The following is a 26,450-nucleotide window of genomic DNA, read 5'->3' as shown; positions in this document are numbered from 1 at the left end:
AGGACTGGGGGTTTTGAGTTTTTTATCATAAAAGGTGAGGGAGAGGGAGAAGTAGAAAATAGGAGAAAGGAATTTGAAGACTTATAATGAGTGCAGCAGCTCTTCAGAAGATTACGTGGTGGTTCTTTGCATGGTGAAGACTAAGAATGCTGAAATTTGCTTTTGATGCCCAGTTAGTTTTATCCATCCTGCAGTAATTCATCCATGATGCAGGCCACCTGTGGAATTATTTTCCAAAAGGATTAAGAGAATAATCATCTGTGACAGGATCTGAGACACACAGCATATTTAGTCAGTGATTGTGTGTTTTACTGATGCATGTAGGTATGGTATTTTATTCCATCTCGGACGTTACTGATAAATTGCTTGCAACTTCTGGAAGTCTTGCCCCTGCTCTCCAAGAAAACTTCTGGGTCAACAACATTCAGCTGGAGCATACTGATCCTTTGCGGGAAGTCCTGGATGACCTCAGTCCTTCAGCAATGGCAGCATTTGACCTAGCTTGTACTCAGTGCCATCTTTGGAAGACATGCAAACAGCTTTTGGAAACAGCAGAAAGAAGACTGTACCACAGCCTTGAAAATCAGGGTAGGCTTTTGATTTTTGTGTTTATTAACTTGGGCCTGGGAGCAGAAAATGGCTCTTTGAATGTTGTTTGTGCTAATACCTGAGTCTTAACTAAACCTCATTCTGTAGTTTTTATGTTATTTTCTCCTTTTTCCACTTCTAACTTTTATTTTGTCCCCTTTTGCACAATAACTTTTCCAGGCCACCATCCTGACTTTGTTTCACTGTACTCTGAAGGTGTAAAGGGTTTTCCAGCAGTTCTTCAGCAAATAAGTAAAATTCTCAACTATTCCTGCGCATCTCAAGGGCAATCCAAGCCAGGTAGTATACTTTGCTGATAAGATACTCTGTTGAAATGTGTTTAAATCTAGTTCTTGTCCTCTGTTGCAATGGAAATTTGAACCTTCAAGTTTTTAGCTTAAAACAAAAAAGGAGTGGGGAGCAAGAACCAAGCTTAATTCTGAATAAAAGGAAACATTTTGAATTTTGCAAACTAATCGTATTATAAAACAGTTTTGGTTCTGTGGGGCTTTTTCTGTGCAAAAATATTTCTGTCTTTGTTATAGTTGCTGTTTCTTTCTCTCTCTTTATAGAACTCTCAGATGAGAAAATAGGGAGTCATTTTCGATGTAGTATCGTAAACCTTCTGCAAGCTTGTTACCCTGCCTTGACTGAAGAAAGTATTGCTAATGAAATAGTTTTATCACAAAATCTGGATCAAATCCTAAAAGCACTGACACATGTCGAATGTTCTGTGGGTGAGTTACTTGTGTGATCATGAAGACTGACAAGTGGATCTAAACTTTTTTTTTTGCCTGTCCAGGCGACTGTAAATCTAGTTGTAATGCTCTTTGACTTATGCATAAGTAATTTTTTTTCAAATCATAAATGCAAAGTATAAATTTTATCTGTAATTCTTATATTCTGAGCACTTGTTTTCAGAGCTAAAATTGTGAACTTGACAGAGATGAAAGGACAATATTAATGAGTACAATTGAGGCTATTATTTGTCCTATTTTTCTTCAGTCCTAACGACGAGTTCTTGCAGTGTATTTTAACATGACGGCTTATAGATAATTTGGTGTATCTTTACTGTTGCCTTTTTCTTTTATTTTCTTCCCAGTCTTCCTTTTTGTTATTTAGTACTTACTTGAATCTTAGATGTGTGTCTGTTCTCTTAAACCAGACTCTAAAGGCAGCCTGCTTGTCACCTTGGTGGAGCAGGCCTCTCTCAAACCTGCGGAGCTGGAGAAGCATGTGGTTTGGAATCAGTCACAGCTCTTGCTGAGAACTCTTGCCCAAATTGTCCAAATCACGCCAGAGAGCAACATGCAGACAAACTTTGTGAAGGCCTTATTTGACTACGTGACTAGACTGGCTGCTGTTTTATTACGAAGCCTGAATGCAGAGCTAGGTAAGAGATTTCTGCTGAAAGGTCTGAGCCTAGGCGAAGATACCCAGACTCTGTAGTCTGGCCTGATTCTGGAAAGTAATTTTACAAAAATGGTTCCTTGCCAAACGTGCCTACTACCTGTGCATAGTCACATCTTTTCATTTTGACTGATTATTGCGCTGTTTTCAATTTTATTTCTTAATACCTAGGCCAATCACAGCTAAGATAAAAATAGCTGATGGCAGTAGGAAAATGAGAACAGAAATGTTAACTACTGCCCAGATTCTGTATTTCAGTTAGGCAAAACGAAGTCTTGACCTCCAGATATTCTGATCACTACTCTGTAAGGCAAGATTGATTCTTGCATCCAGTGGATCAGCACTTTTCAGCTCAGTTAGAGACAACCAGTGCCCTGCTGCTCCACAGGGATAGGAAAAGAGTGTGTAGAAGGCTATGCAGAGATAACTAGGCAGATTTTTTTTCAGATAATCAGCAGATGATGGTGGTCCATGAAAAGAAAGGCACCATTGGCACATAAAGCTATCAGAAGAACAGAAAATTCAGTGTGCTAGGAGAAAAAAACACTGGTCTAGGTTTTATATTTGACATTATTTGAGCTGCTCTAATGTAAAATACCACAGTACCTTCCCAAGAGAAAAGGGCAAAAATCTGTTTTCAGACATGCTGGTTCAGCTCAGATCACTACCATAACAACTGTAACTTTTGTATGGATATGATTCAGTCCTCGTTGACTGACTGCCGTAGCCAAAAAAAAAAGGCACAGTATTTGAGGGCAGAGTGAGTTTTGGGGAATTTAATATACTGGAAGATAAAAGGGAAAAGGTAAACTTATGAGAATCTGTTCAGAGCTACTCGACATAACTCAGTAGTGGGCACAAAAGCTTTTCAGCAATACTGGCCAGGGTTTCACTCTTTTCACTTTTTTCGCTCTTTCACTACTTTTGTAAAAGTAGCTGAACATCCGTGAGTTCCCTCTGCCTTTTTTCACTTTGACTTGACAGAGCATGGACTCACTAATCTACATCCAGAGACTCCTTAGAAACCAGTATTGCATATTTTATGCCTCTCATCACAAATACATGTTTTGGTGAAAGTTTGAAATAGAGTTGGCTAAACCGTGAACCTAGATCTCACTTAAAGGCCCAAGAGTCTCCACTGTACCTGATTTGGTAATAGGTCTAGTAAAATGTGACCTAATGGTGCCAAGTTTAAGAGGTTCATGATAATTACAAATGCATTGCAGTTTACTCAGGATTTTACCCACTGGTGTGAACATGGCCTCTTGTGAATTTAGTCAAAAAGGTTTCAGACTCAGGCTCTTAAAATCTGTGTTCATAAAATAAGACTTGTTTAGTATATTCTGTTAATATGTTTGTATTATAATAAATGTTCTGATTTTTCTTTTTTAAGATACATCTGCAGAAGTGAAAGTGGCGAACCCTTTCATACTGTTACAGCAGAGTCCATCTCAGCTGCTCTCCCAGCTTGTGTTTGAGAAACAGGTTCATCCTGACAGGTTGGTACTTTAAAGATTATATAATTTTCTAGGTTATTTTGATGTTGGTGACTTAAGACTTCAGCCAGGATTAAATTCTTCTCTGACTGCTTAGCACAGGTTGTACAGCCAGCTCTGTCCCACCAGCTAATCACTTAATGCTGCAAGGGTTGGGGTACAGGGAAGAGTTTAGTCAGTGGCTTCTCCATCTTTTAATAACAAACAGTATGGCTCTGTATTTTTAACAGTTGCTGTCTATTGTGAAGAGAGAGTGCATTTATGTGGATTTTTTTTAACTGAATGTGTGACAGTTCAGAGCAGTGGACTTGCAACTTTGCAGTGTAATAAGATATAATAGACCAGTAGAGCTTATACAGATACAGTAGATATAATAGACCAGCTTCTTATGAATACAGCGGTGCATGGTCCTTGCCTAGTCAGTAAGTAAACTGGATAATCTAAGGTATTTCCATCACAAGTTACTAAATTAGGCTGGCATGGAAAGTATCTGATTTAACAAAGAAGCTCTTAAAAAGATGAGCACTAACTATGAACTTTGGTATGGTACATTTAGGTAAAAGTGAATGTTTGAGGAATGGGTTCATTATCATTAAAAGAATGGCAGCATAAGCTCTGAATTACCAGTGTTGTGCTGTATATATTTTTTTTCATGCTGAGTAAATATAGGATATGTACTGTCCCCCAGTGAAGAATATTAGGGGGCTGGTTGTTACAAAGCATTTGGAAGATTTATGAAAATGTGTAATTGTAAAGTACCTTTTATGTGTTCTGAGTAAGCTGTTTCTGTTTTCAATCCTGCAGGGTTTCATCTCTCTTGGCTAAAGAAGAGTTGAACTTGAATGTGCAGCAAGTTATTGTTAACTGTTGCTGTGAACCACTGTCTTTGTGCAGTGCAAGGCAAAACAGCCAGGCGAAGTCTGTTCTGACAAACATCAACAGCTTAGCACATCAGTGTGCCTGCCACTGCCTGCCAGATGTTGAAATACCTATTCTCAATTCTGCAGTGACCTCTGAGGATATCTCCGTTCAGGCCCCATCCCCTGTGAATGACTTGAGCCAGCACACACTCACTGCCTCCTCTCTAGACTTCCTAAAGTCTCAGTCAAAGCTGATGGCCACAGTGGCATGTCTAAGTGCATCTAATATACAGAAAATTCCCAAATCGAGTTTATCTTGGATGGAATTTCGGGGCAAAAGGGAAGTGCCCTTAGGTTTGGAACAAATTTCCAGGGAGTGTGAGACATTGTTGAAGGAGTTTCCAATATTGGAACGATTTCTTCTTACTATGTTTGAGCCACTTCAGAATCAGCAAGAGGAAGGTAGCAGTTTGGCTACCATCTTCTCTGGCAAGACATACATATCTCTGGTTCTCCTAGGACTGCATTCCACCACAGCTGTTAAGGTATTAATGGGAGTCTTTCAACGAGCTCTTGCTGCAAAGAACTGGGACAGAGCTCTGAAGGTCTTAGATCTGTACAGTCAGGACATGGAGGAGCTGGTCAGTGTGAAGGATGCTGTGCTGAGCTGTGCAACTGCTGAAGGTAAAAAAGATTGTCAGGCTTTTTTCTGTTCATCTTTTCCTTTTTGTCTTTTTTCTTTTTTTCTTTCTTTTTCTTTTTTTTTTTTTTTTTTTTTTTTAATTTTTAATGAAGAATACAGCCTGGATCGAGAGGTGAAACTAAAGTAGTGGTCCTTCTGCAAATCCAAAGACAGAAGCAGATCCCTTCCCTTCCTTCATTCTAAATTTGCTTTCTCTGATGGTGTAGTTTCAGTTTTGCAAATGTGCAAATCCTGACCAATTTAGCACAAGAGAACTGGAATGCATCTGTGGCAGTATTTTTAAGTGGAGTGCTGAATACGTAAGTAGACATTAATCATAGTACTGTTAATGGAGCATCTCTTACAGCAGTGTTATTGTCATACATGGATGATGTATCCTGTGAAAGCAGGTGCCTTTTTGAGTTTAGAGATAGTAAATGTCCATGCTAACTTGGGTTACTTCCTGTAAGAATCTGATGCTTGGAATGAGTCTTGCATAAATTTTTCAGCACTGTACTGTTTCTTTTGGTGATGTGATCCAGTGAGGATGAGGATTTTTTTATTTGCCAAACTACAGAAACTGAGTTTCAAACTAGTGCTTTGTTTCTTGCACAGATAAGGATGGTTGGCAGTACTTGTTCCCAGTGAAAAATGCAACATTGAGAAGTAGGTTGGCTCTGCGCTGTCTGGACAAATGGCCTCTTGATGCCTGTTTGGAAATCCTAGCTTATTGCATTTCTGATTTGGGCATAGCTGATGAACTGAAAGCCATTCTGCAGAGCAGGAAGAAAGAACTTCAGGTTTATCAGAAGGTACAAAGTTATTCTTCAAGTAACCAGTGAGATTAAACAGGTAGCAGGGAGCAAACATGCTTCCCCTTTGAAAAAGTTGTAGCCCTTGGTTCTTTTTTCATTATAATAGCTTTTGAAGTGTTTCATCCAAAACAATTGATGTGTTTTCAGCTGTAATATCCAATTAACATTCTGCTCCTATCGTTCATAACTCTTCTACTCTCATATTAGCATCCAGGTCTGCAAACATGAATAGACATAAACATTTGTATGAGGCTGCTTTTTTGCAAAATATTTGTTTTTCCATTCCATACAAATGCTGGAGTCTCTTGAAGCTTTCTGTGGTGATTCATCCTTTTATAAGCTTGAGGGGTGCAGATATACCTAGGCGTGGTGTACAAGACTAGTGGTCCAAGAAGTGTGTTTTTATTGTAGCCAGTTCTAACTGCAGGTTAGTGAAGATACCCAAGTTCAGTCAGACTAGACTACCTGGCTTGGAGTTCAGCACAGACTGAAAAGCCAAACAGAGCGAAAAAGGAGTCATAAATCCCTGCTGAGCTGTCTGGTGGTGGTTCTACTAACTGACAGCTCAGTTGTGTCTGTTAGGGTCAGCAATGCTTGCAGTATACATGTACTTTTTCATCCATAATTATTGCCATCTAGTGTTGTGGTTTAAGCCAAGGACATCTAGTCTTGCAAAAGCCTCCTATTGTAAGTGTGCCTTGTAGACTTACACCTTTGAGAAAGTTGTGTGGTCATTTTTGTAGTGCAAGTGCATTACAACATCCTAGAAAAGGGGTAGACGTAAATGTGGGTCTCCTTTTTGACTTTTTTCTTTGTATGAAGCAGTTCTTGGTGTGATCAGGTCAGCTGTTCCCTTAGACTTTATTGTTATAGATGAAGCTTTAATAATTTGTGCTATCCTAATACTAACTTCCTTTCAGATTCTCAATGTGCAAAATGAACCATTGTGGAATGACTGGCAGGAGCTGAAAAAAGCCTGCACTGAGGACCCCCAGGCCATCATGAACATAATTCTGAAAGCAAAGGTTAGGCATCCTGTTGTGAATTTTGTTGAAATGGAACACATTAAACTTTGAATAGGAAAACTTACTGAAATAGCATCTGAAAACATTGATCAACAGAGATTACCTTGGGAGGAAGGATTGCTTTGCTCAGTTCTGTGCTTCAAAAACACACACAGATCTGTGTTTAAAGTCAAGATTTACATGTAGTTAATAATCTGTAAGTTTAAATTATAACTCTTACTCTGAGATACAGCTTGTTCATTTATCTTAAAGTGTTGAAGACTAATAGCATGGCGTTTGGCATAGTACAGGCTTGATTGTTATGAAAGTACTAATACTGTAGATCTGTCTGGCTTTACTGTGAGATGAAAAGGTATTCTCAATGCAGGCAGTGAGTCTGACAAACTTGACTATCATTGTCTTTCCCTTGTCAATGTAATTATTTACATTGATATTCTCTAGTCTAAACTACAGAATTTCTTGAGAAGTTGAGTAAAACTTTGGGAGAAATAGCAATATCAGAGAGGGTAGAGTTTGTCCTTTTATTGTTTTATTTTTACTTTTTTTTATTTTATTTTTTATTCTTTAGGATTACGAGTTGTGTGAGGAATGGGGGCATTTGTATCCTATCCCAAGGAAAGAGTTAATCAACCTTCACCATGAGCACCTTCTTCACTTACTGGAGATAGGAGACATGGAAAAAGCATTGCAGGTAATAGCAAGACTCTTTCAGACTTGCATCCATAGGTCAGATAAGTTGAGAAACATTTTCTTTGTGTTCTTCATGTGTATTTTCATGATCTTTTTGGTTTCTTCCTTAAGAGATGCTGTTTTCTTAGATATGCTTTCAGAATCCCTGCTCTCCCCTGTTCCACTTAAGTGAAAATCCAGTTTGGCAATCTAGCTGTTGGAAATGTCACTTACATGGAAATAAAAGGCCCATTATACTTGAAAAATTATAATGAAGCATTTCTGTGCTGTGTAAACAGAAGAACCAGAAGTGAAACTATTAAGAGGATTTGGTCAGTTGTGCTTCAGTTCCCAAATCGGTGAAGTGTGAATTCTTCCAGTTTTAATAATTAACAGAGCTGTTGCTAATAACAGCATAATATAAAGTGCAGGCTCTTTCAGACATAGCTTTGAAAATACTCTGGAAGCAAAGGGAAGACTTCTGACCACTACACCTTCTGACCCATTCCTTCTTTAATTTTTTGCTTAATTTCATTTTTAAAATATTTTGATTAATAAATGGAGCAAATAGGCAATGAGTTGTCTATAAATGGATTATCTAAATCATCATCATACGTAAGACACTTGTGAAAGTTAATTTGCTTGAGGCAATAATCTTTTGGTGGACTGACAGTTATAAAGGCTACTCCCCAGGAATGTAGCAGGGATTCACTGTATTTTGTTTGCTTTTATAGCTTTTACAAAGGATTGAAGACCCTGACATTTGCCTTGCCATCAGTGAACAGTCCCTTGACCAGCATCCAGACTTGGCAGCCTCTCACTTCTTGGCTGATTACCTCACAGCTCACTTCTATGCAAATCTGACAACAGCACGCCGTAATGAAATCCAGGCACTCTATATGGGATCAAAGGTGAGTAAAATTCCTGCGTTGTGGGATTTATGGCAAAATATAATTATATAAGTAATACATAATATATAAAGTCTGTACCTTTTACCAGAGCATTCTCACCATATCAGGTCTAAGATCCTCAGTCTTGAGATCCAAAGCAAAGTTTAGAGATGGCTTAAAACTTCTCTTCTCTTTGTCCATCTTTGCAGTTCCTGTATTATGAGGTGGTTGTAGCTCCCAGTGTGAACAGAGCAGTCTTGTGTTTGAGCTGTAGGGAGTGGAGGAATGCATAGGTTAAAAGAGGGTAGGGGCAGAATAAAATAGAATTGTGGTGTTTATCAGGACAGTTGCTGTCTTTGTCCCATGTGAAAAAGAAAGCATCCTCAATTTACTCTCTGGGTCAGAAACACCAGGTGTCCTACATATGCCCTCCCTGTATGGTGGTCTTCGACACTTACAAGGCATGTTTTTGCCCAAGTGCCTTCCAGAGTTAGACAATATCACTACTCTTTTTGAATGGTCATTGCCTTTACAGAAGTAGTACAGGTTCTGTGCTCAGCCTGGGAATAGATGCATTCATTAACCAGTAGATTATCTTAGTCAAATGCATTATATGTAATAAAATGCAGTGCTTTTGGTAATGTCTGTTTTACTGTAGGAGTACAACTAATAGTTTGCTCCAGTATGTGCCACAGCAGTATTTTATCAGGCTTCCTGTTTCCTTACTTGTCACTTCTGAAGAGATAATTTAATTTGGGAAGTGTCCGTATTTACTGTCTGTCTTTGAGAAGAGAAATCAGAACAATTCTCCTAATGTTTCCTCAAGTGATGGAAGGATAATGATTGGGCTAATACTCTTTTATTATTTTATTAAGAGAATGTGCTCTACCTTACTATTTGTCACAGGGTCACAGAACGCTTTGCTTTCCACTCTTCAACTTTGAAATGAGATGGTGTTCTATAGAACGGGAAAGTGGAAGCTGAGTAATTTCTGCAATCCATTCAATAATTCCGTAACAGAAGTAGGAATAGGTCTGAGAAGTCCCACCTCCATTTTTTGGCCATTTTTTTGTCCATTTTTTGTATGTTATTCCATTCTCTTCATAAGCTACTGTGCTAGTTTCTTGTCTTTAGTTTTACAGAAACAAAGATTTGAAGGTACATAATTTTAATAGGTTTTTTTCCTTGTGTCTCAGGTGCTGCTGAGTCTGCCTGAGCTCTCCCGTGTTAACTACTTCCACCTGTCCTCCAGGCCGCTGCTGATGCTGGAACAGCTTCTCATGAATATGAAGGTGGACTGGTTAGCTGTTGCTGTGCAGACACTGCACCAGCTCTTAGCTGGGCAGGAAGTTGGTTTTACTGTAGAAGACATTGACAATTTGCTCTCCAAGTATGCAGAAAAAGCTCTCAACTTCCCTTTTTCATTAAAAGAAAAGAGATCAGGTGACTGCTTGTGAGAATGCTGTTTTTCACTTGGGAAAGAAGGGCCAATTTCCACCCAGAATAATTTCACCAGCTGTGGCAAAGCATTTTCAGATGTGTGCCTCCAGTCTCCCTCTAGCCCAGAAAGTTCTTAAAGTCTTAAAGCCCAAATGTTCTTAAAGTCTTTGCCTGTCTTGTAAATAGGTATTCTCAAGGACCAACAGGTTCAAAAGTTTCTCATACTTTCCTCTGCTCCTCTTTGGGGTCTCTTTTCTTCTAAACTTTAATTTTATTTCATTCCTGTTTGACACAAAGTCACTGATGACTTAAGGAGTTCTAAAACCTGCCCTCCTACCAGAATCCTATTCCTTTTATCATATAAAAGACGTTTAAACCTGTGACTCTTTTTAACATTCTCAGCCGAGTTCACCTTTCTGCTTTGCCAGTCCTTTCTCAGCCATGTTGTTTGATTTTGTATTTGGTGAGCTCAGGGTTTCAGAACTGAACAGCAGAGGGTGCTGCAGATCGAATCTAGTGCTGTTGTTTCACTGTATTAACGTGCATGGTGTGTGTGCCTATCTATTTGTACGTACCTATATGATACCAATTTGCTTTATGCCAGTTCCAAATGTTGACTTCATTTCATGGTTTAAAGATGCAGCTCTTGCTAACAAAAAAGCAGCACTTATCTTTTCATGCCAAATGATGTATAGTTTTGCAAGAATGTTCCTTCCACTGTGATGTGAAACATTTAATATTTGCCATGAGCATCTTACATCAACTAAGGCTTTTCACATCTGACACTTATTCTCTGCTTTATTATCCCTGTGCCTATCAGTAGGCCATAGCTTTGATAAGGATCCTTTTCTGTATCTTAGGTCATTGAATATATAGTTTTGCACTAACTGTTGTGGGCTAATTTTCATGAACATATAGTAATTTGTAATTACATAGCTAGTCCTGTTTTGTTCTGTCATTCTTACATACCCCTGTGAATGGATTCCTCTTATCTTTGTAAAAACAGGTAGATGTATGGCCAGGATTGTTCTCCACATTTTTCTTTTGCCCCTTCCCTTTGTTATAGATTCTCTCATACGTATCCAAGAAAGCCTCAATCAGGTATTGGAGTCTGAAACTATGTCTAAATCAGGATCATCAGAGCTATCTCCTGTCAGCTTTACTGGTAAGGTGAAGTCATTGGTGCCATTTTCTTTGAACCTGCTTATATTTGTTTTATCTCCAGTGTATGTCAGTCCTGCTGCTTAATAGTAACTTGGGCCGCATTTAATGTGGGTTAGTAGATCTCTACAGTTGGGTGCTTTGGGTCCAATTAAATGAAGACTTAAAAGGGAACAAGAAGTTTACAGCTCTGTTTTGAGTTTTGGTAGGTATCTACAACATGTCTGAAAAATCAGCACAAAGGCTTTCTGTTCCAGACAGCACAGAAAAAGCCAAGCCTAACAGGCCATAGGAAGGTGGTCTACATCAGCAGTGGATTACCAGTGCTGCAGATTAATCTTTCTGTGTCTTGACTTCTTAGTCTGGGTATATAGGCAGAGCTTGTCTGGAAGCCTGTCATTGTAGTACTTCTCCCTGTTTTCCTATTCTTTGCTCAGTAACTTTTTCTATTTCTGGCTCTTAACTTTTTTTCTTTACAACAGTAATCTCATTTGTGTTGTATCTTTTTCATAATTCTTTTGGTCTTTAAATTTATTTTTTCTAGGATCTCTCTTGTGACCTGAGGGAATGTGACCTTGTATTGTCTGAGAGGCTCCACTCACAGTCCGCAAACACAGATAAATAGAAACAAAAATAATTTAAGCCAAAACAACTGAATAATGCTTATGGCTTAAAATCAAGCACTTCTATAGGTTCCATTCAGCTTCTAATGCAAGAGATGCAGTCTTTGGAGGATATATATTGTGAGAGATGCACAGTGTGTGCTCTCAGGGAATGACTAGCAAAGGATAGCTTCATACCACCAGGGCTGTTGGTTCTCAGCAGCTGGTGGCCTGAATTAAAGCTGCACAACGGTATCCTGATCTACAGTTTAGGTTATCTGAACTGTTCTCTGTTTCTGTATCCTGAACTGAAGACTCTTGCTCTGTCTACATGAAGCAACAGCAGTGTCTTTGGTTTGGCCTGTGTAGCTCATCAGTTTTTCTCCTAATAGTGAGCTTAATGTTTGTCTGTTGTTACAAAACTTGAATGCATTGTCCTCTAATGTCCCTTTGCAATCCAGTATTTACTTGCATGAGCATGAGTTAGCTTTATGGAATGGAGATTTTTTTTTTTTTTTCTTTTTTAGTTTAGTATTCAGGTGCACAGAAGATGGCTTGCAGGGCTGCAGTGACATGTTGAACTTTATAATTAGCCTGTAGTGTAACTGGCTCACAGCATATAAACTAAAAGCTAGTCTAATACTGTAAACTTGATCCGATGAGTATTTCACTGGCAAGGTCAGGAGACCCCAAAAGACAAAGGTTTAAACTTCTGCCTCTGGCAACTGATTTCTGCACATTAGATTGTAAAGGGGACCAGAACAGGGAGGATATGCTGTTGCTAGCCGTACCACACTTTTTCTATGATTAAAAAAGCCCCAGTCTTCATGAATGTCAACACTGGGTATCTTTAAGGTTGTATTTTATGCTAAATCACTCGTTGGTATCCACATACTGGGGTATATATATGTATATATACATAAACATATACATATAGTGGGGCATTTATTTCTTCCTTATCTAAGTGTCTGCATATGATAAAAGAACAAATGTTGACAAGTTGGTTTATGCCTCTCTGATGATTATAGTAAAGGTCTTGATAGGCCTTTATGTAAGTATGTACTATTGCTTATCAGTATTGAAATGCTATAAGTTTATAATCTTACAGTTTTATCTTAAAGTATATATATTCCTTAAACAATGTTATTTTGCCATGCCTGGTTGAAGGTAATGGTAACCATCTTGTGAGACGTCTTACAGCCTCAGTAATTATGTAGTGTTTTCTACTATTCAACAGTGCATTAAAGAGCTTAAATTTCATTCTGTGTTTTTATTGGCCTGGCTCTTTTTAAGGTGTCACCATATCTGCAAGTCCCAGAGACAGAATTCTGCAGCAGAATTTGTGCCCTCAAGAATTTGTGCCTCCTGAGAAGCCGCCACCAAAGCAGCAATGGATACCTGATGACACTGAAACGATATGTATGGTTTGCAAAACTGAACGTTTCACTATGGTAAGGAGCGAAAATTAAGTACAGACGTGACCTTAATACGAAAACTTGCTCATAACCTGTCCTAACAGACACTAGCTACTTCAGAAAGTTTGTCTTCATCAGTGTAGGCCTGACAAGATTGCCAGTCCTTTGATATTTAACCATTAGTTTCTATTCAGTGAGTTGAGGAGACTAGCAACAGTTAGCTCCTCAGAATCCTGTGAAGTGATAGAGCCACAATAGGAAATCTGATCATCAGAGAGGAGAAAACTATAAGATCTAAAAAAATGTATAATAATAGCAGTATTAATCTTTCAGAAAGCTGTCTAGTTGACTGTGCTGGCAAGAAATAATGTGAGCATCATATTTGGATGAAAATGTATGTGTGTTGTTGGTTACACTTTGCTAAGACCTGTTGATGCATTGACTACTTGAGCAACTGCATTGGTGCTGTAAGGGAGAAGAATAATTTTAAGTTTTGTAGCTGTTTTGACAGTGTGTTACCTTCTATTGCTAGAGTACTGTTTTTCAAAGTATCTGTTGATTTTTAATTTGGAAATTACTAAGATGGTGTCAGAAAGACAGTCTACAGCTTTTAACTTTTCCAAGAGATGACCTAGCTAGCACAGTGATCAAAACTGGGACAATTTAAAAATGGAAAGCCGAAGACAGCAGCAAACGTGTTTTAAATACCTGCCTCTGACTTTTGGGTTTGGTTTCTTTGGGGTTTAATTTGCTATGCCCTCTCCGGGAAGGAAATGTGACAATGAGAGTCCATCATTGTATAGTTCTGAAAAGCCTTATCATGCTCGCTGTTTCTTCTCTTCAAAAGGAGTACGTTTACTCAGGAGTGGAGGCAGACATAGGAGAGGACTTTAGTAAATTCTTTCTGTTGCTCATCCATGACCTCTTTTGCCTAGTTTAACAGGCGCCATCACTGCAGGCGCTGTGGCAGGCTGGTGTGCAGCTCTTGCTCCACCAAGAAAATGGCAGTAGAAGCTTACAGAGAAAATTTGTCTCGTGTATGCGATCAGTGCTATAGCTACTACAACAGAGAACATCTGCCTGGCTTGGTAAAAGACACAAGCATGTAAGTCCTTCCATTCTAATTCTTCTCAATTTCGTGTACACAGCAGAGTACATGAATGGAATGAGAGAGAAATAAGCATTTGGGTTTATCTGGAAAATGTAACAACATCACTTTAATAAGTTACTTTAAATTTTTGGCCTCTAGCTGCTGGGGTTTTCAGGTTTGATAGGTGTGGGGGTGTTCATTATGACTCAGCTTACTTTTCACGTTAGAAAGAACACTGGAGAGCCAGGCAACAAAGTCTTTAATTCTTTAAGCATCAATTGATTATTAACCTGAGAATTGAACGCTTTGATGCAAAACGCACTCAACACAAACTACTACAGTGTGACAAACTTTCTTGCAGTTTACTTGGCTCCTGGATTAACATCACATGTTGACTAGCTGTGTTGAACATATCAGTGTTTAATGTTATTCCATAATCCCTTGATTATGACTTCTTGAACCCTTACGGATTCAAATACAAGTTCATTATTAAATAGGCTTTGAAACTGCCTTTAATAAAAGGGACAGCTGGGATAACAGATTTTCATTATGTGTTTGCTTTAAGCTGAAATTCACTGTGTGTATGTTAAGCCAGCTGGTGAAAAGTACAGTTGAAAAGAGTGACTGTTACTGTCTGTGACCCTGTCAAGCCTGCTAATACTGCTGTCTGGATCACAGGGTGTAAAACTCTGTTTCAGCTGCACTTTCAGCTGCATTTCCTCTTTTCCTAGTAAGCCTGCAGACAGCAGTATTCCACTATGGCAGTACTGGCAGGCTCACTATGAAAAGAACAATACTGTGCAGATCTGAGAAGGAACCTCTGAAAAAAATCAGTCACCTCTAGTTAAACCAGTTTGCATCAGAATGGTTGCATACTCTGCCAGATTAGGTCAGCAGAGCCTACCAGTAAGTTTGAATGCCATTTGTCATGTTTTTATTGTTTAAATGTCTGGGTTTGTATATCAAAACCAATTAAATCTGAAAGACAGAGATCTGGATGCCAAAACCTTAATTTTTGGTTCTGAAATATTGATACTGGGAAGCTCTTGTTCTTGGTGTCTGCTTTTTTATGATGTGTGCAACAGTACTATTCCTAATGAAGGTTTTAAGAACTGATTACTTAGTGTAGTTGAAATACAACAATGCAGAGGCAGGGTATTTCCAGATAGTAGGGGTTAGGGGCAGGGCAATGAGTCAGGGCAGGGAGGGAGAGAGGTTAGATTTTTACAAGACAGTGTTCTGAAAAGGCTAATCATATGCATGTCTTTTAAAACTGTTTTCCTCAGTGTGCTGGAGTAGGCATAATGTTTTTTTCTGTCATTTTATTCCAGCAGAAAAGAAGATCAGGACCAAGTAGAAGGTAAGGAGTGGAGTAACATTAAACTTCAATTTTATTTTTTTTTTTTCAGTGCCTGATGACCAGCAGAGTTAGAGATGAGAAGCTGGAGGTAGAGATCATAGAATCACAGAATCATAGAATGGTTTGGGTTGGAAAGGACCTTAAGATCATTTAATTCCAACCCCCTGCCATGGGCAGGGACACTTCAAACTAGATCATGTCGCCTAAGGTTCTGTCTAATCTGGCCTTGAACACTGCCAGAGATGGAACATAGGCGATAGGAAGTTGATGCATCTAGTTGCAGCTGAAGGGTGATAAAAACCTCAGTTACAAAATACCAGTGATGTTCTTTGTATGAGCAGGCTGAAACTGAGCGTTCCAAACTTCCGTGAATGGAAACCGAGATTTAGGAGAAATGTCTGAGCCAATATTGAATGTGCTGAATGGGAATTAAAGAAAGGAACTGAAAAACAACAACAGTTGGAGAATGCACTTTGCATACAACAAACAGCCAGGGAGAGGCTGTGGTGTGAGTAGGAATTAACCCACTACAGAGCTGTGCTGAGTCATCCTCTTTTTACAAACCATGATAGTGCAACTCAGTACCACTGCAGTGGGTTGTGGGGTTTGATACCCCGTGCTGGCTGGGGGCGGCATAGGATGAGGCCCCTCTCATGGGTCTGGTGGTATCCTGAGTTCCATCTCCTTTGTTGGTTGTGTGAATATGGACTAGTAATTTTACTTCAGTGCCTCAATTTCCACATCTAATATCTTCAGGAATAATAATAAGATTTAGTTGACATTTTCTTTGCTATTTTTCTGTAGAAAGTATTTACTGTTTGTTTTCAGTCTGGTGTTTGAGATGATTCTGCAAAATTTTCATACACTGACATGAAATTCTGGCAGAAATTCCATAGTTACTGGAAGTGCTTATAGCAGTAATGTGAAATACGGTGCAAAATATGCATTTGTGCTACAAAGCGAATAAGTATTTTTCCTTACTTGTTCCTTTTTAAGTTTGACAGGCTGTTTGAGTTGAGGTTTTTTCTTCTGCTATTGACAGAAGCTTGCTTTACTGCTACCTTTGCTACAAGACTGAAACAGCTGAAATGCAGCTTCTGAGCTGCTGCTTCTGCTTAGATCTTTCTGCTTGCAGCATTGCTGTGCATCACTGGGCCCATATGATTCATTCAGTAGGAGTGAATATGAACAGTATCAAAATCCTCAGATTTAAGAGGGAAAGTGTTTTATTCTGCTTTTCCAATTTTTCTGATGACACTGTGAAGCAGGTGTATTGAATGTTTCCAAGCCTGCTTTATTCTAGTTATTCCAGTTTCCAGTTAAATTTAAAGCCAGCATTTTAATTTATTATTTGTTGTTCACCCTACAGTTTTAGAGTTATTCAAGACTCTGACAGTCCTTCTGTGAAATCTAGAACAGTGATTTTTGAGACTTTTTAAGTTTTTCCAAGAAGAAAGAGGAGTTGATCAGGGGAAGAATAGCAAATTAGCTTTGTTCTCAATTTCTCAGCATTGTGATATTGGCCACTGTTTTTCTGCCAGGAACCACAATCACAAACTCGAGCATCAGAGAGCTTGTGCATTCTCAGCTGCACTCAAATGACAGACAATATTTGATTTGTAGCTATTCTGTGTTACTAATTTCAAAACACAAATTTCCTTAGTTTGGAGGAAAGAAAAAGACTTTTCACAGAAATTAAATTTCTTGAATCATTTGGTCAAAACTCCAATTGTCTGCAATACTATTTTACGTGGAGAAAAAAAAAACAAAAAAAACCAAACAAACGGAAGGGGTTAACTCATCTTCTCACAATCTTTTGTCTTGAAGTTGCTAGACCATATGCTGAAATAACCCAAATTCTGAAAAGAAGATACAGGCAGTGAAATCAGTGTACCTTTTCTTTTACGGCTGGTTCTTCAGTTTCCCTTTTTAGCTATAACCCACAGCTCTCAAATTTCTACTTCCCTCCTGCTCAGAAATATTTAATAACTTGCCTGAGGGAAGGCTAAAGAGGGAAGGTTGCTGTGCTTGATGTCCTGTAGGATAAGAGTTCGATAATCATTTGAAGATACATTACTGGAGCCAGTTTTTCATGACAGGGTGTTTGTAACAGTGAGAATGAGTTTAAGTACAATTTGGCAGCCTGCTGAGGAATGGGAATGCTTCTGTAATCTGTATGCTGGACATGTGATACTGGCAGAAAATGGCACAGTGAGAGGATTACACGATTGTTTTACAAGAGTATAGAAATACTCTGTATTATGTGTCTTTAGCCAGTCTCATTGTACGATGATTCTACCTGGGTGGGGGGCTTGGCTGTAGAAACTTCTAATAATGACTATTCCACAGTGGTGCGAATACCCAAAGCAACTGAGCTTGAATGGATTTTTTCCCTGAATGAAGAGGAGAATGAAATTGTACGCAGTGAATTTTATTATGAACAGGTGAGGTCTGGAGAGAGTTGAATATAAGCACTTTCTTGTGAACTGCCTCAGTACCCATGTTTGTCTGTCTTTCCTTGAATTGTCAGGCTCCCAGCTCTTCCTTGTGTATTGCCATCCTTAGCCTGCACAGTGACAGCATAGTTTGTGGCCACCAGCTGATAGAGCACTGCTGCAAGTTGTCCCAAGGGCTCACTAACCCTGAAGTGGATGCTGGTCTGCTTATGGACATCATGAAACAATTGCTTTTCAGTGCCAAAATGATGTTTGTAAAAGCTGGAAGGAGCCAGGACCTAGCTCTCTGTGACAGGTGATTTATCAGGTGTTCACTAGAGTGTATTGAGGTATTGTCAAGACCATTATCCTTTTTATTGGGGAGTTGGAGGGTGGAAGGCTTGTTTTGTAATTGTACTATGGATGTTTTAAACAAGACAAGTTCATAATTTAAGAATAATGTAAGAGTTAAAATAGTAGAAATTCAAGTAATATGACTACACAATATTTACTGAGAAAATTATCAGAGTAGGTAGAAGCAATCCACAAAAACTGGGATAAATATTTTACTTCTGATATTTTATGTCTGCTTTCAATTTTTATTTGAATATAGGATTTTAAACCTGCGTATCTTGAGAATGAGCATTTTACACTTCCCTCAGGTTGTGTCCTACAGAGCTTGAGGTGGTGGGTGTAATATATACATTTCACACGTACTAGTTTGATTTGGTAACACAGTTGGTGTCTGCTTTCAGCCTCTGCCAGTGTTCTTCTGAATATAGAATCATAGAATAGTTAGGGTTGGAAAGGACCTTAAGATCATCTAGTTCCAACCCCTGCAGGAACACCTCACACTAAACCATGCCACCCAAGGCTCTGTCCAACCTGGCCTTGAACACCGCCAGGGATGGAGCATTCACAACCTCCCTGGGCAACCCATTCCAGTGCCTCACCACTCTTACAGTAAAGAACCTCTTCCTTATATCCAATCTAAACTTCCCTTGTTTAAGTTTTAACCCGTTACCCCTTGTCCTGTCACTACAGTCCCTAATGAACAGTCCATCCCCAGTATCCCTATAGCCTCCTGTCAGATACTGAAAGGCTGCTATGAGGTCTCCACACAGCCTTCTCTTCTTCAGGCTGAACAGCCCCAACTATTCTCAGCCTATCTTCATATGGGAGGTGCTCCAGTCCCCTGATCATGCTTGTGGCCCTCCTCTGGACTTGCTCCAACAGTTCCATGTCAATTTTATGTGGAGGACACCAGAACTGCACACAATAGTCCAAGTGAGGTCTCACAAGAGCAGAGTAGAGGGGCAGGATCACCTGCTTCGACCTGCTGGTCATGTTCCTTTTGATGCAGCCCAGGATATGGCTGGCTTTCTGGGCTGTGAGCACACACTGATGCCGGCTCATGTTCATTATCTCATCAACCAACACCCCCAAGTCCTTCTCCACAGGGCTGCTCTGAATCTCTTCTCTGCCCAGTCTGTAGCTGTGCCTGGGATTGCTCCAACCCAGGTGTAGGACCTTGCACTTGTTATGGTTAAACTTCATAAGGTTGGCATCAGCCCACCTCACAAGTGTGTCGAGGTCCCTCTGGATGGCATCCCTTCCATCCAGCCTATCAACTGAACCACACAGATTGGTGTCATCAGCAACCTTGCTGAGGGCGCGCTCAATATGACAATAACAACAACAAAAAAAAAAAAGGTAAAAAGTAGTCTAAATAGGATAGTGTGATGGATAGAGAAACCTGCTATATTAGTGACTAGGAACCACTGCTTTAAGAGTTGTCTTTGGCATAAAGTTCTTGAAGTGTATGATAATAGTGACAGCATATGTATTTGGTTAATCTGTTTGTGTTCTCCTAGCTACATCAGCAAAGTGGATGTGTTGAATATTTTGGTTGCTGCTGCCTACCATCCAATACCATCTTTGGATCAGATTCTCCTTCCTGCAGCAGTAACAAGATTAAGAAATCAGCTTCTGGAAGCAGAGTACTATCAACTAGCTATAGAGGTAATGACAGTGGAGGGATGTCAGTGTTAATAATGCTTCTGTAGTGGCTTTCATTTTTCTCCCTCTTGAATTCAGATGGATGTGATGCGTGAAATGGACAATATCTAAAGAGTTGTAAAATGGGATTAAGTTTTTAAACAAGGAAGAAATTATTTTATGAGCACTGGAAAAAAAATACTGAGAAGGAAGAGTCTTCTAATGTGGAGTAGGCTGCTGAAAGGAACGGTAGGGACCTTGTTTCCCAGGCCAATTAAAACTGGAATGGAGTAACTGCAAGGAAGTCATTAAATAGAGGAATCTTGCATCCAGTAGAAGGGCTGAGGCAATAGTAAGGCACCTTGCCCAAGCATTTACTTTGAAATCAGCGATGGTAGCAAATCTGTCTATTGGAATTCATCTTGTGTTCCTATCATCTTCTGTTTTCCTCCTGCTCCTAGGATTATGTAAGCCTCTGTTTTATTGCTTTGCAGTTTGTTAAACACAAGATTATGATACTGCAAACTGGATTAGTATTTATAAGGGGTAATAAACAGTAGGAATAGATGACCTATTTGAATACAAACAGTTCATGCTCAAAGGCATCTGGTCCACTAAAGAAAATCAGGAATAAATCTGATCAGCAGAGTTACCTGAAATAAAAAATTTGCTGGCAGTTCATGAAGCATCTTCTGTTGCTTTTTTTTCTTAAACTACAAACCTGATGAATTCTGCTCTGTAAAAATCTGCTTTAGAAAAGCAGATGTGAAAACGTCCTGAGTTTTAAAAATGCTGAACTGAAATTTCCTATATAAATCATTGCTTCAATTTGTACAATAAAAAGTATTTCTACATTTGGAGCTCACAGGTGTTTTGATAGTTGGTATTTTGTGCCAGTAATACAGAAATAATCAGCACGGGTTTTTTTGTATTTTGTTTGGGTTTTAATGGGACGTCCTCTAAGGATTTAAAGGTTACAATCACAGACTGCGTGATAAGCCAGTTTTCCTGTTTTCTGTACTGGTACTGTTTTGCGATAATAACAAACAATTTTTAATTTAGGTTTCTACAAAATCTGGGTTGGATCCAGGTGGAGCATGGCATGCCTGGGGCATGGCTTGCCTTAAAGCTGGAAATTTAAGTTCAGCCAGAGAGAAGTTTAACCGATGTTTAAAACCACCCATGGATCTAAACCAGCTGAACCATGGTTCAAGGCTGGTCCAGGATGTGATACAGTACCTGGAGTCCACAGTGAAGCCCATACTCATTGCGGTAAGTCTTTCTGTTCTGTCTGCTCTGAAGACCTACACCGAAGCCAAGTGATGATGTTTAATACACATCTTAAAACAATGCATATCAGGTGTGTTATGTTTTTGTCCTTCTTTTGTCATGACTGCAGATTGCAAACTGAATATTGTTGATAAAGTTTTTAGCTGTTTCATCACAGTGAATTGGTGGCTGAGAACCAGATCATGCTTGGTGGAGGGGAAAGAAGCTGCACTGGTTGATGTGTTATTACTACAATCTTGAGGAAAATAAACTCAATTCCAACAATATGTTGTGATACTGTGGTGATGCCATTTTTGTACTGAAACTCTAACAGCTTTGCAGGAATTCAGGGCAGAAATTACAAATGCTTTCCAACTGTTCTTAAACACTGTTTGTTATGTGCTTTGGAATTAGTTCTGGAAGTTCTAATTAAGTACCAAAAATTACTTCTAGTACTAAGTAACTGCACAATCATAATCATGAAAGACCTCTTAGTAGTATATATTTTAGGAGAATAAAAAAGCCTGGTTGAACTATTTATTGAAGTAGCTGTTGACAGTGGAATTGTGTTTAAATAAGCCTCGTGTCTGTCCCGTGGCTAGCTAGGCATGCTAGGTGCAGCAACACAGCACCTCTATTGGTAGCAGAGTTCCAGTCTAGTGTTTATAAGAAGCATTTACTGGATTTTTCACCCTATCTAAAGCAATACCTATTTTAAAAACAAAAATAACAGAATGCTTCAAGGCCAAGTGACAAGATCTAACTGAAAAGAAAGTTTTACTCATTAACTATCATTGATTCTGTTCTTTAATGGCAGGATGATGACTACTTTGCCACGTTGAGGGAACTTGAAGCAACACTGAGAACGAGAAGTCTGTCTTTGGAGATGATGTGTGAGGGAAAGATTCAGCACAACAGCTACTATCAAGAGTGCTTGTTCTATTTACATAGTTACGGCACTAATCTGGCAATAATAAGCTTTTACATGAGGCATGACTGTATGAGAGAAGCACTGCTTCACTTGTTAAATAAGGTGAGTAATCTGATTTGCCATCACTTGAAAGTTGAAAAGTAGCTAAGAGGGCTTGAAGGCCAGTCTAAGGCAGTAATGAGCACCATGCAGCATTCTGAGTGGTTCTCTGCACAGGAGTTTCTGGAAGTCCTAAATGTTATATGCACTATCCAGGGACTGACAAGAATTCAGTGACCTGAAAAATTAACTTTGGTCTGAACATCTTATGTTTAATATCTCTCTCAGGGGCTTCTACAGAGGAGAAAATGCTTTCTTTGTTCGGGGTTTATTGTGGGGGTTTTTTATAGAGGTCCGCATCAGCAGTTCTTGGTCCTTTTTTCTGCAAAGCTGAAAACCTAGGATTATTGTCATACAGTTCAGAAAAGAGGAGGAAAACTTTGAATTCCAACATGCTGATAACACTAAACACTCTATCACAGTGGCTCTGTCTCTTGGTATTGTTTTTTGAATGAGACACCCGTGTTTGCACTTCTGTAACCAGTAGGAATATAAGGGAATGTCATGTCCCAGAGGACAGGAATCTAAGAAAGCCAAAAAGTGGTTTCCAGTTCTCCTTTAAGAAAACTGCATAATATAGAAGGGCTTAAGAATCTCTGGAGACAACAGTTCTGCTACAATTAAGCCTAGAAATTATTCCAACAAGGTTCTCATTAATTAAGCATGCTTCTTTTGGACAAGGAGACTGATAGTGATCGGGCAAACTAGAGAGGAAGATTTGTTACCTCAAAGCAGTAAGGTACTAGGCTTCTGATGAAACATTTTGCAGTTGGATATCTGGAAACATTTTATGCACACAGGCTTTGTAGCTTGTATCTTAATGCTTAGATTTAAAAAAAAAATAACCCATATTATGGCCTGCATAAACATTTTAAAGATATGTTGTGACACATGCTTCTTTCCATAGTAACCGCAATGTGTGAGCCTGCATTTGTGAGACCATAGTAAATATCTTCGTCAGCTCAGTATTTGTGAGGTTTCATCTGAGCTGCTGTGTGTCCAGTTTTGGGTTCCCTAGTACAAACCAAACATTGTCAGAGTGGAGGCGAATCTAATGGAAGGCCACCAAAGCGGCTAGGGGCCTGAGGCACATGATATCTAAGGAGAGTGATAGAGCTAGTTTTTTCCAGCTTGAAGAAAGAAAGGCAAAAGAAGACCTTTGTGCTGTTTTCAGCTTCCAAGTGGGTGATTATACTAAAGATAGATCCAGGCTTATCTCAGATGTGCACAGTAAAAGGGTAAGACATAGTAAAAGGGTAACAGACAGAGAGGCTACTAAATTGCTGTATTCTCATACGCAGAACTTGACTGGACAGGCCCAGAGCAGCATGACCTAACTTGGAAGCCATTCTTTGAGTGGGGGTTTGAACCAAATGACCTCTGGACATCCCTGCCAAACTAAATTATTTAGTAATTTTATGATCTCTGTCACTTATCACTGCTTTATGTTATGTAAGGAAAATTAACAAGCCACCAGTGGCTTTGCTTTAGGCTATGTTTCTGATGTGTAGGTATCCCCATCAGAAGTGTTCATTGAAGGGATCTTCATTCCAAGTTATGAAAGTGGAAAACTGCATATGTTGGAGAACTTGCTGGAAACCATTGATCCAGGGTTGGAGAGCTGGGGAGTCTACTTGATTGCAGCCTGCAAATACTTGCAGAGAAAGAGCTACTACCATATTCTGTATGAGCTGCAACAGTTCATGAAGGTAAGATGAGGGTCAGTGCCATCTCTTTCAGTGAAATGTTTGATACTGTCAGACTTCGTTATTAACTTTGGTGTAAATCTGCATGATGGACAGATATATTTTTGCTACTTTCCAGTCCTAAGAAACAGGTAGGAAGGCTGAGCCTGACTGAAGCCTGTCTGCTATGCGTTTGTCATGGATCTGGAGCATTGCAGTAGCTTTAACTGCTGTTTTAATGAAAACAGGGCATTACCTGCTTTGTTTGAGCACTTAAGTACAGACAACGATTAGTGAAGGTGGTGTACTTTGATCCACCCTAGTGTTCAGTATATTCCTTCTAGGATCACGTTCGTGCTGCCATGACCTGCATTAGATTTTTCACTCATGGAGCAAAGTCTTACACTGAACTGGGAGGCAAACAGACATGGCTTCTAAAGATCAAGGACCATCTCAAAGTCTATCTGCAGGAGGTCTCAAGAAATTCAGGAAGGAAAAAAATGGCGTGCACTTTTCGGAAGAAAATGTCTGCTACAGATGTGTCAAGGTATCAATAAACAAGAAGCTAAATCACATTAAAGGGGAAATTCAGGCTTTTGTGGGGTTTTTTAGGACATTAATTTTTTTATTTAGGGGGATGTTGGGTTTTGTTTGTTTGGTTTGGTTTGTTTTTTGTTTTAGTGTTTGTGTTTAAGTTGGATTTAGCCAACACATGCTAGCTGTGCTTGACCCAAATCTGACTTTTATGTAGTTGCAGTTACAGGATTCCTGTTACCTTTTCCCCAAACAACTCAGGAGATGAGTAATTGTTTCTAGTGCAAATATCAGTCTGTGCATCATCTACCTTCCTTTAATTAAAAAAAAAACACAACAAAAATCCAAACAAACCCTCCGCAATGCAAGCAGTCTCTTGGTGCTTAGCTGCTTAGCAGGGTTAACTCACAACATTCAACTATGCACAAGTTGTAGGTGCCAGATATAACTAAATCCCTGTATTCAAAACTTCAAGTGTAAATTTAGTCAGGTATCTCTTGTACTTGGGGTTTTGTACCCTGTTTTTCTTAGGGGCTTGTTTGTTTCCTTTTTTCAGGCTAGACACTAACTTAAAGGTGGGGAAAGTGTGCGTGATGAGGTGGAAAAGAGGGAGTAGATACTTATTTGGAATCCAAATTATCTGGCTTACTTTGAAATAATGTGAACAAGTGCTCACCTTCAGCTTGTGGTGCATGTTAAGTGCACAGATCTGAAAGTATCTCAGTGCTGCAGACTTGGCTACACTAAAGACAAAGTCAAAAAGTAACTAAAGTGATAATTCCTTGGGAAGACGTCTGATTTTGAAATGTGTTCAAGAAAGAGAAGGTGTCAGTTATTATTTGTGTGAACTTACTTTTATTTCAAAATAAAGTCTGATTTTTTTTCCTCTGTCTAGGCACATCAACACAGTTGATCTGCAGATGGAAGTAACAAAGTTCCTGCATCGATGTGAGAGCTCAGGAACCTCTCAAATGACAGGTTCCTCCTTGCCCACACTCTTTGGAAACAATAACATGAAAATGGACGTTGCTTGCAAGGTACTTCCTGCTATTTCAAACACAGCTCTATTTTTCATCAACAATACTAACTTGATATACACGTTGAAACATTGGAGCAGCCTTTCCGTTTTTTCATGGGTAGGTTACTTGCGCATGTATGCAACCTACCATTTATAAACAATTAATGGTTTTCCTTAAAGTAGCAGAGAACACATGAGAACTTGGAGCTCCTCTCCTCAAAGTTCAAGTTTTCAGAGGCAAATGATCACAAATACTAATAGTAACATGCCTTTTGACTATGCAACCTACTGTGTTTTGAGGCAAGACAAATACTGCTGTTTATTCTAACCCTTCTTAACTTCATCTTGGCTCCATCCATAACTTTCCCAGTGTCCCACAGGAAATCACTGTGTGACAGTCGACCCTATATTTGATCTACTTATTGGGGTGGTGCTGTTCTCTGAAGTATTGCATTGACTTTTGTCCTCTGTCTTGGGCAAAATCTGGAAATGCATTATTATTTAACCGCGTAATGAAAAAGGAGTGTGCGTCCCCAAAATTGTTTCTGCCTCTCTTTTCAGGTCATGTTGGAAGGCAAGAACATTGAAGAAGGTTTTGGGATTGCATTTAGAGTCCTTCAGGTATGGAAAAACTTGATATAACAAGCACTACTATTATAAATGTAACTCCTGCAAGCAAAAATTGCTTAAGCAAAAGATTTTTTTGCATAATGTCTGTTAATCCCCCAAAAGAAAAACTTCTTGTGAGAAAAAGTCACCAGTTCAGGTCTTAAGCATCCATGTATTTGGAAGCTTGGTAAGGAAATGAAAATGCTGCTTCAGTGGGACATTTGTGAACTAATTGGGTCCTACAGTGGAACTTAATGTATGTTTTCCATTGCTGTATACCTTGTTCAGTGACTTAACTCCAGCAAACTACAATTGCTGCTGTGAATGGAGAGCTCTGACTTGGTAGCTCTCTGCAGTTCATGATAGCTA

The 26,450-nt window shown here is 39.2% G+C and overlaps 1 protein-coding gene across 5 annotated transcripts in view; it reads left to right on the top strand.

The window, feature by feature from the left end:
* Nucleotides 1–26,450, top strand: part of ZFYVE26 (zinc finger FYVE-type containing 26) — a 52,085-nt gene that overhangs the window by 20,740 nt on the left and 4,895 nt on the right. The window contains exons 16-39 of one of the 5 annotated variants that reach the window (XM_080617112.1): nt 325–588; nt 769–888; nt 1,161–1,325; nt 1,754–1,981; nt 3,392–3,497; nt 4,299–5,038; nt 5,652–5,848; nt 6,772–6,876; nt 7,445–7,567; nt 8,280–8,456; nt 9,632–9,878; nt 10,942–11,040; nt 12,932–13,089; nt 13,989–14,158; nt 15,478–15,503; nt 17,853–17,947; nt 18,034–18,254; nt 19,813–19,960; nt 20,999–21,208; nt 22,023–22,238; nt 23,747–23,944; nt 24,265–24,467; nt 25,350–25,491; nt 26,034–26,093. In XM_080617112.1, the coding sequence (XP_080473238.1) occupies nt 325–588; nt 769–888; nt 1,161–1,325; nt 1,754–1,981; nt 3,392–3,497; nt 4,299–5,038; nt 5,652–5,848; nt 6,772–6,876; nt 7,445–7,567; nt 8,280–8,456; nt 9,632–9,878; nt 10,942–11,040; nt 12,932–13,089; nt 13,989–14,158; nt 15,478–15,503; nt 17,853–17,947; nt 18,034–18,254; nt 19,813–19,960; nt 20,999–21,208; nt 22,023–22,238; nt 23,747–23,944; nt 24,265–24,467; nt 25,350–25,491; nt 26,034–26,093 (4,418 nt within the window). Of the gene's footprint in view, nt 1–324; nt 589–768; nt 889–1,160; nt 1,326–1,753; nt 1,982–3,391; nt 3,498–4,298; nt 5,039–5,651; nt 5,849–6,771; nt 6,877–7,444; nt 7,568–8,279; nt 8,457–9,631; nt 9,879–10,941; nt 11,041–12,931; nt 13,090–13,988; nt 14,159–15,474; nt 15,504–17,852; nt 17,948–18,033; nt 18,255–19,812; nt 19,961–20,998; nt 21,209–22,022; nt 22,239–23,746; nt 23,945–24,250; nt 24,468–25,349; nt 25,492–26,033; nt 26,094–26,450 lie in introns of those variants that run through there. The other 4 variants (XM_080617111.1, XR_013956770.1, XR_013956771.1 and 1 more) reach the window with 4 other exon arrangements.

Source organism: Psittacula echo, assembly GCF_963264785.1.
Source record: "Psittacula echo genome assembly, chromosome: 5".
In the NCBI taxonomy this organism is placed as follows: domain Eukaryota; kingdom Metazoa; phylum Chordata; class Aves; order Psittaciformes; family Psittacidae; genus Psittacula; species Psittacula echo.
This window is presented reverse-complemented; position numbering and strand designations above follow the sequence as displayed.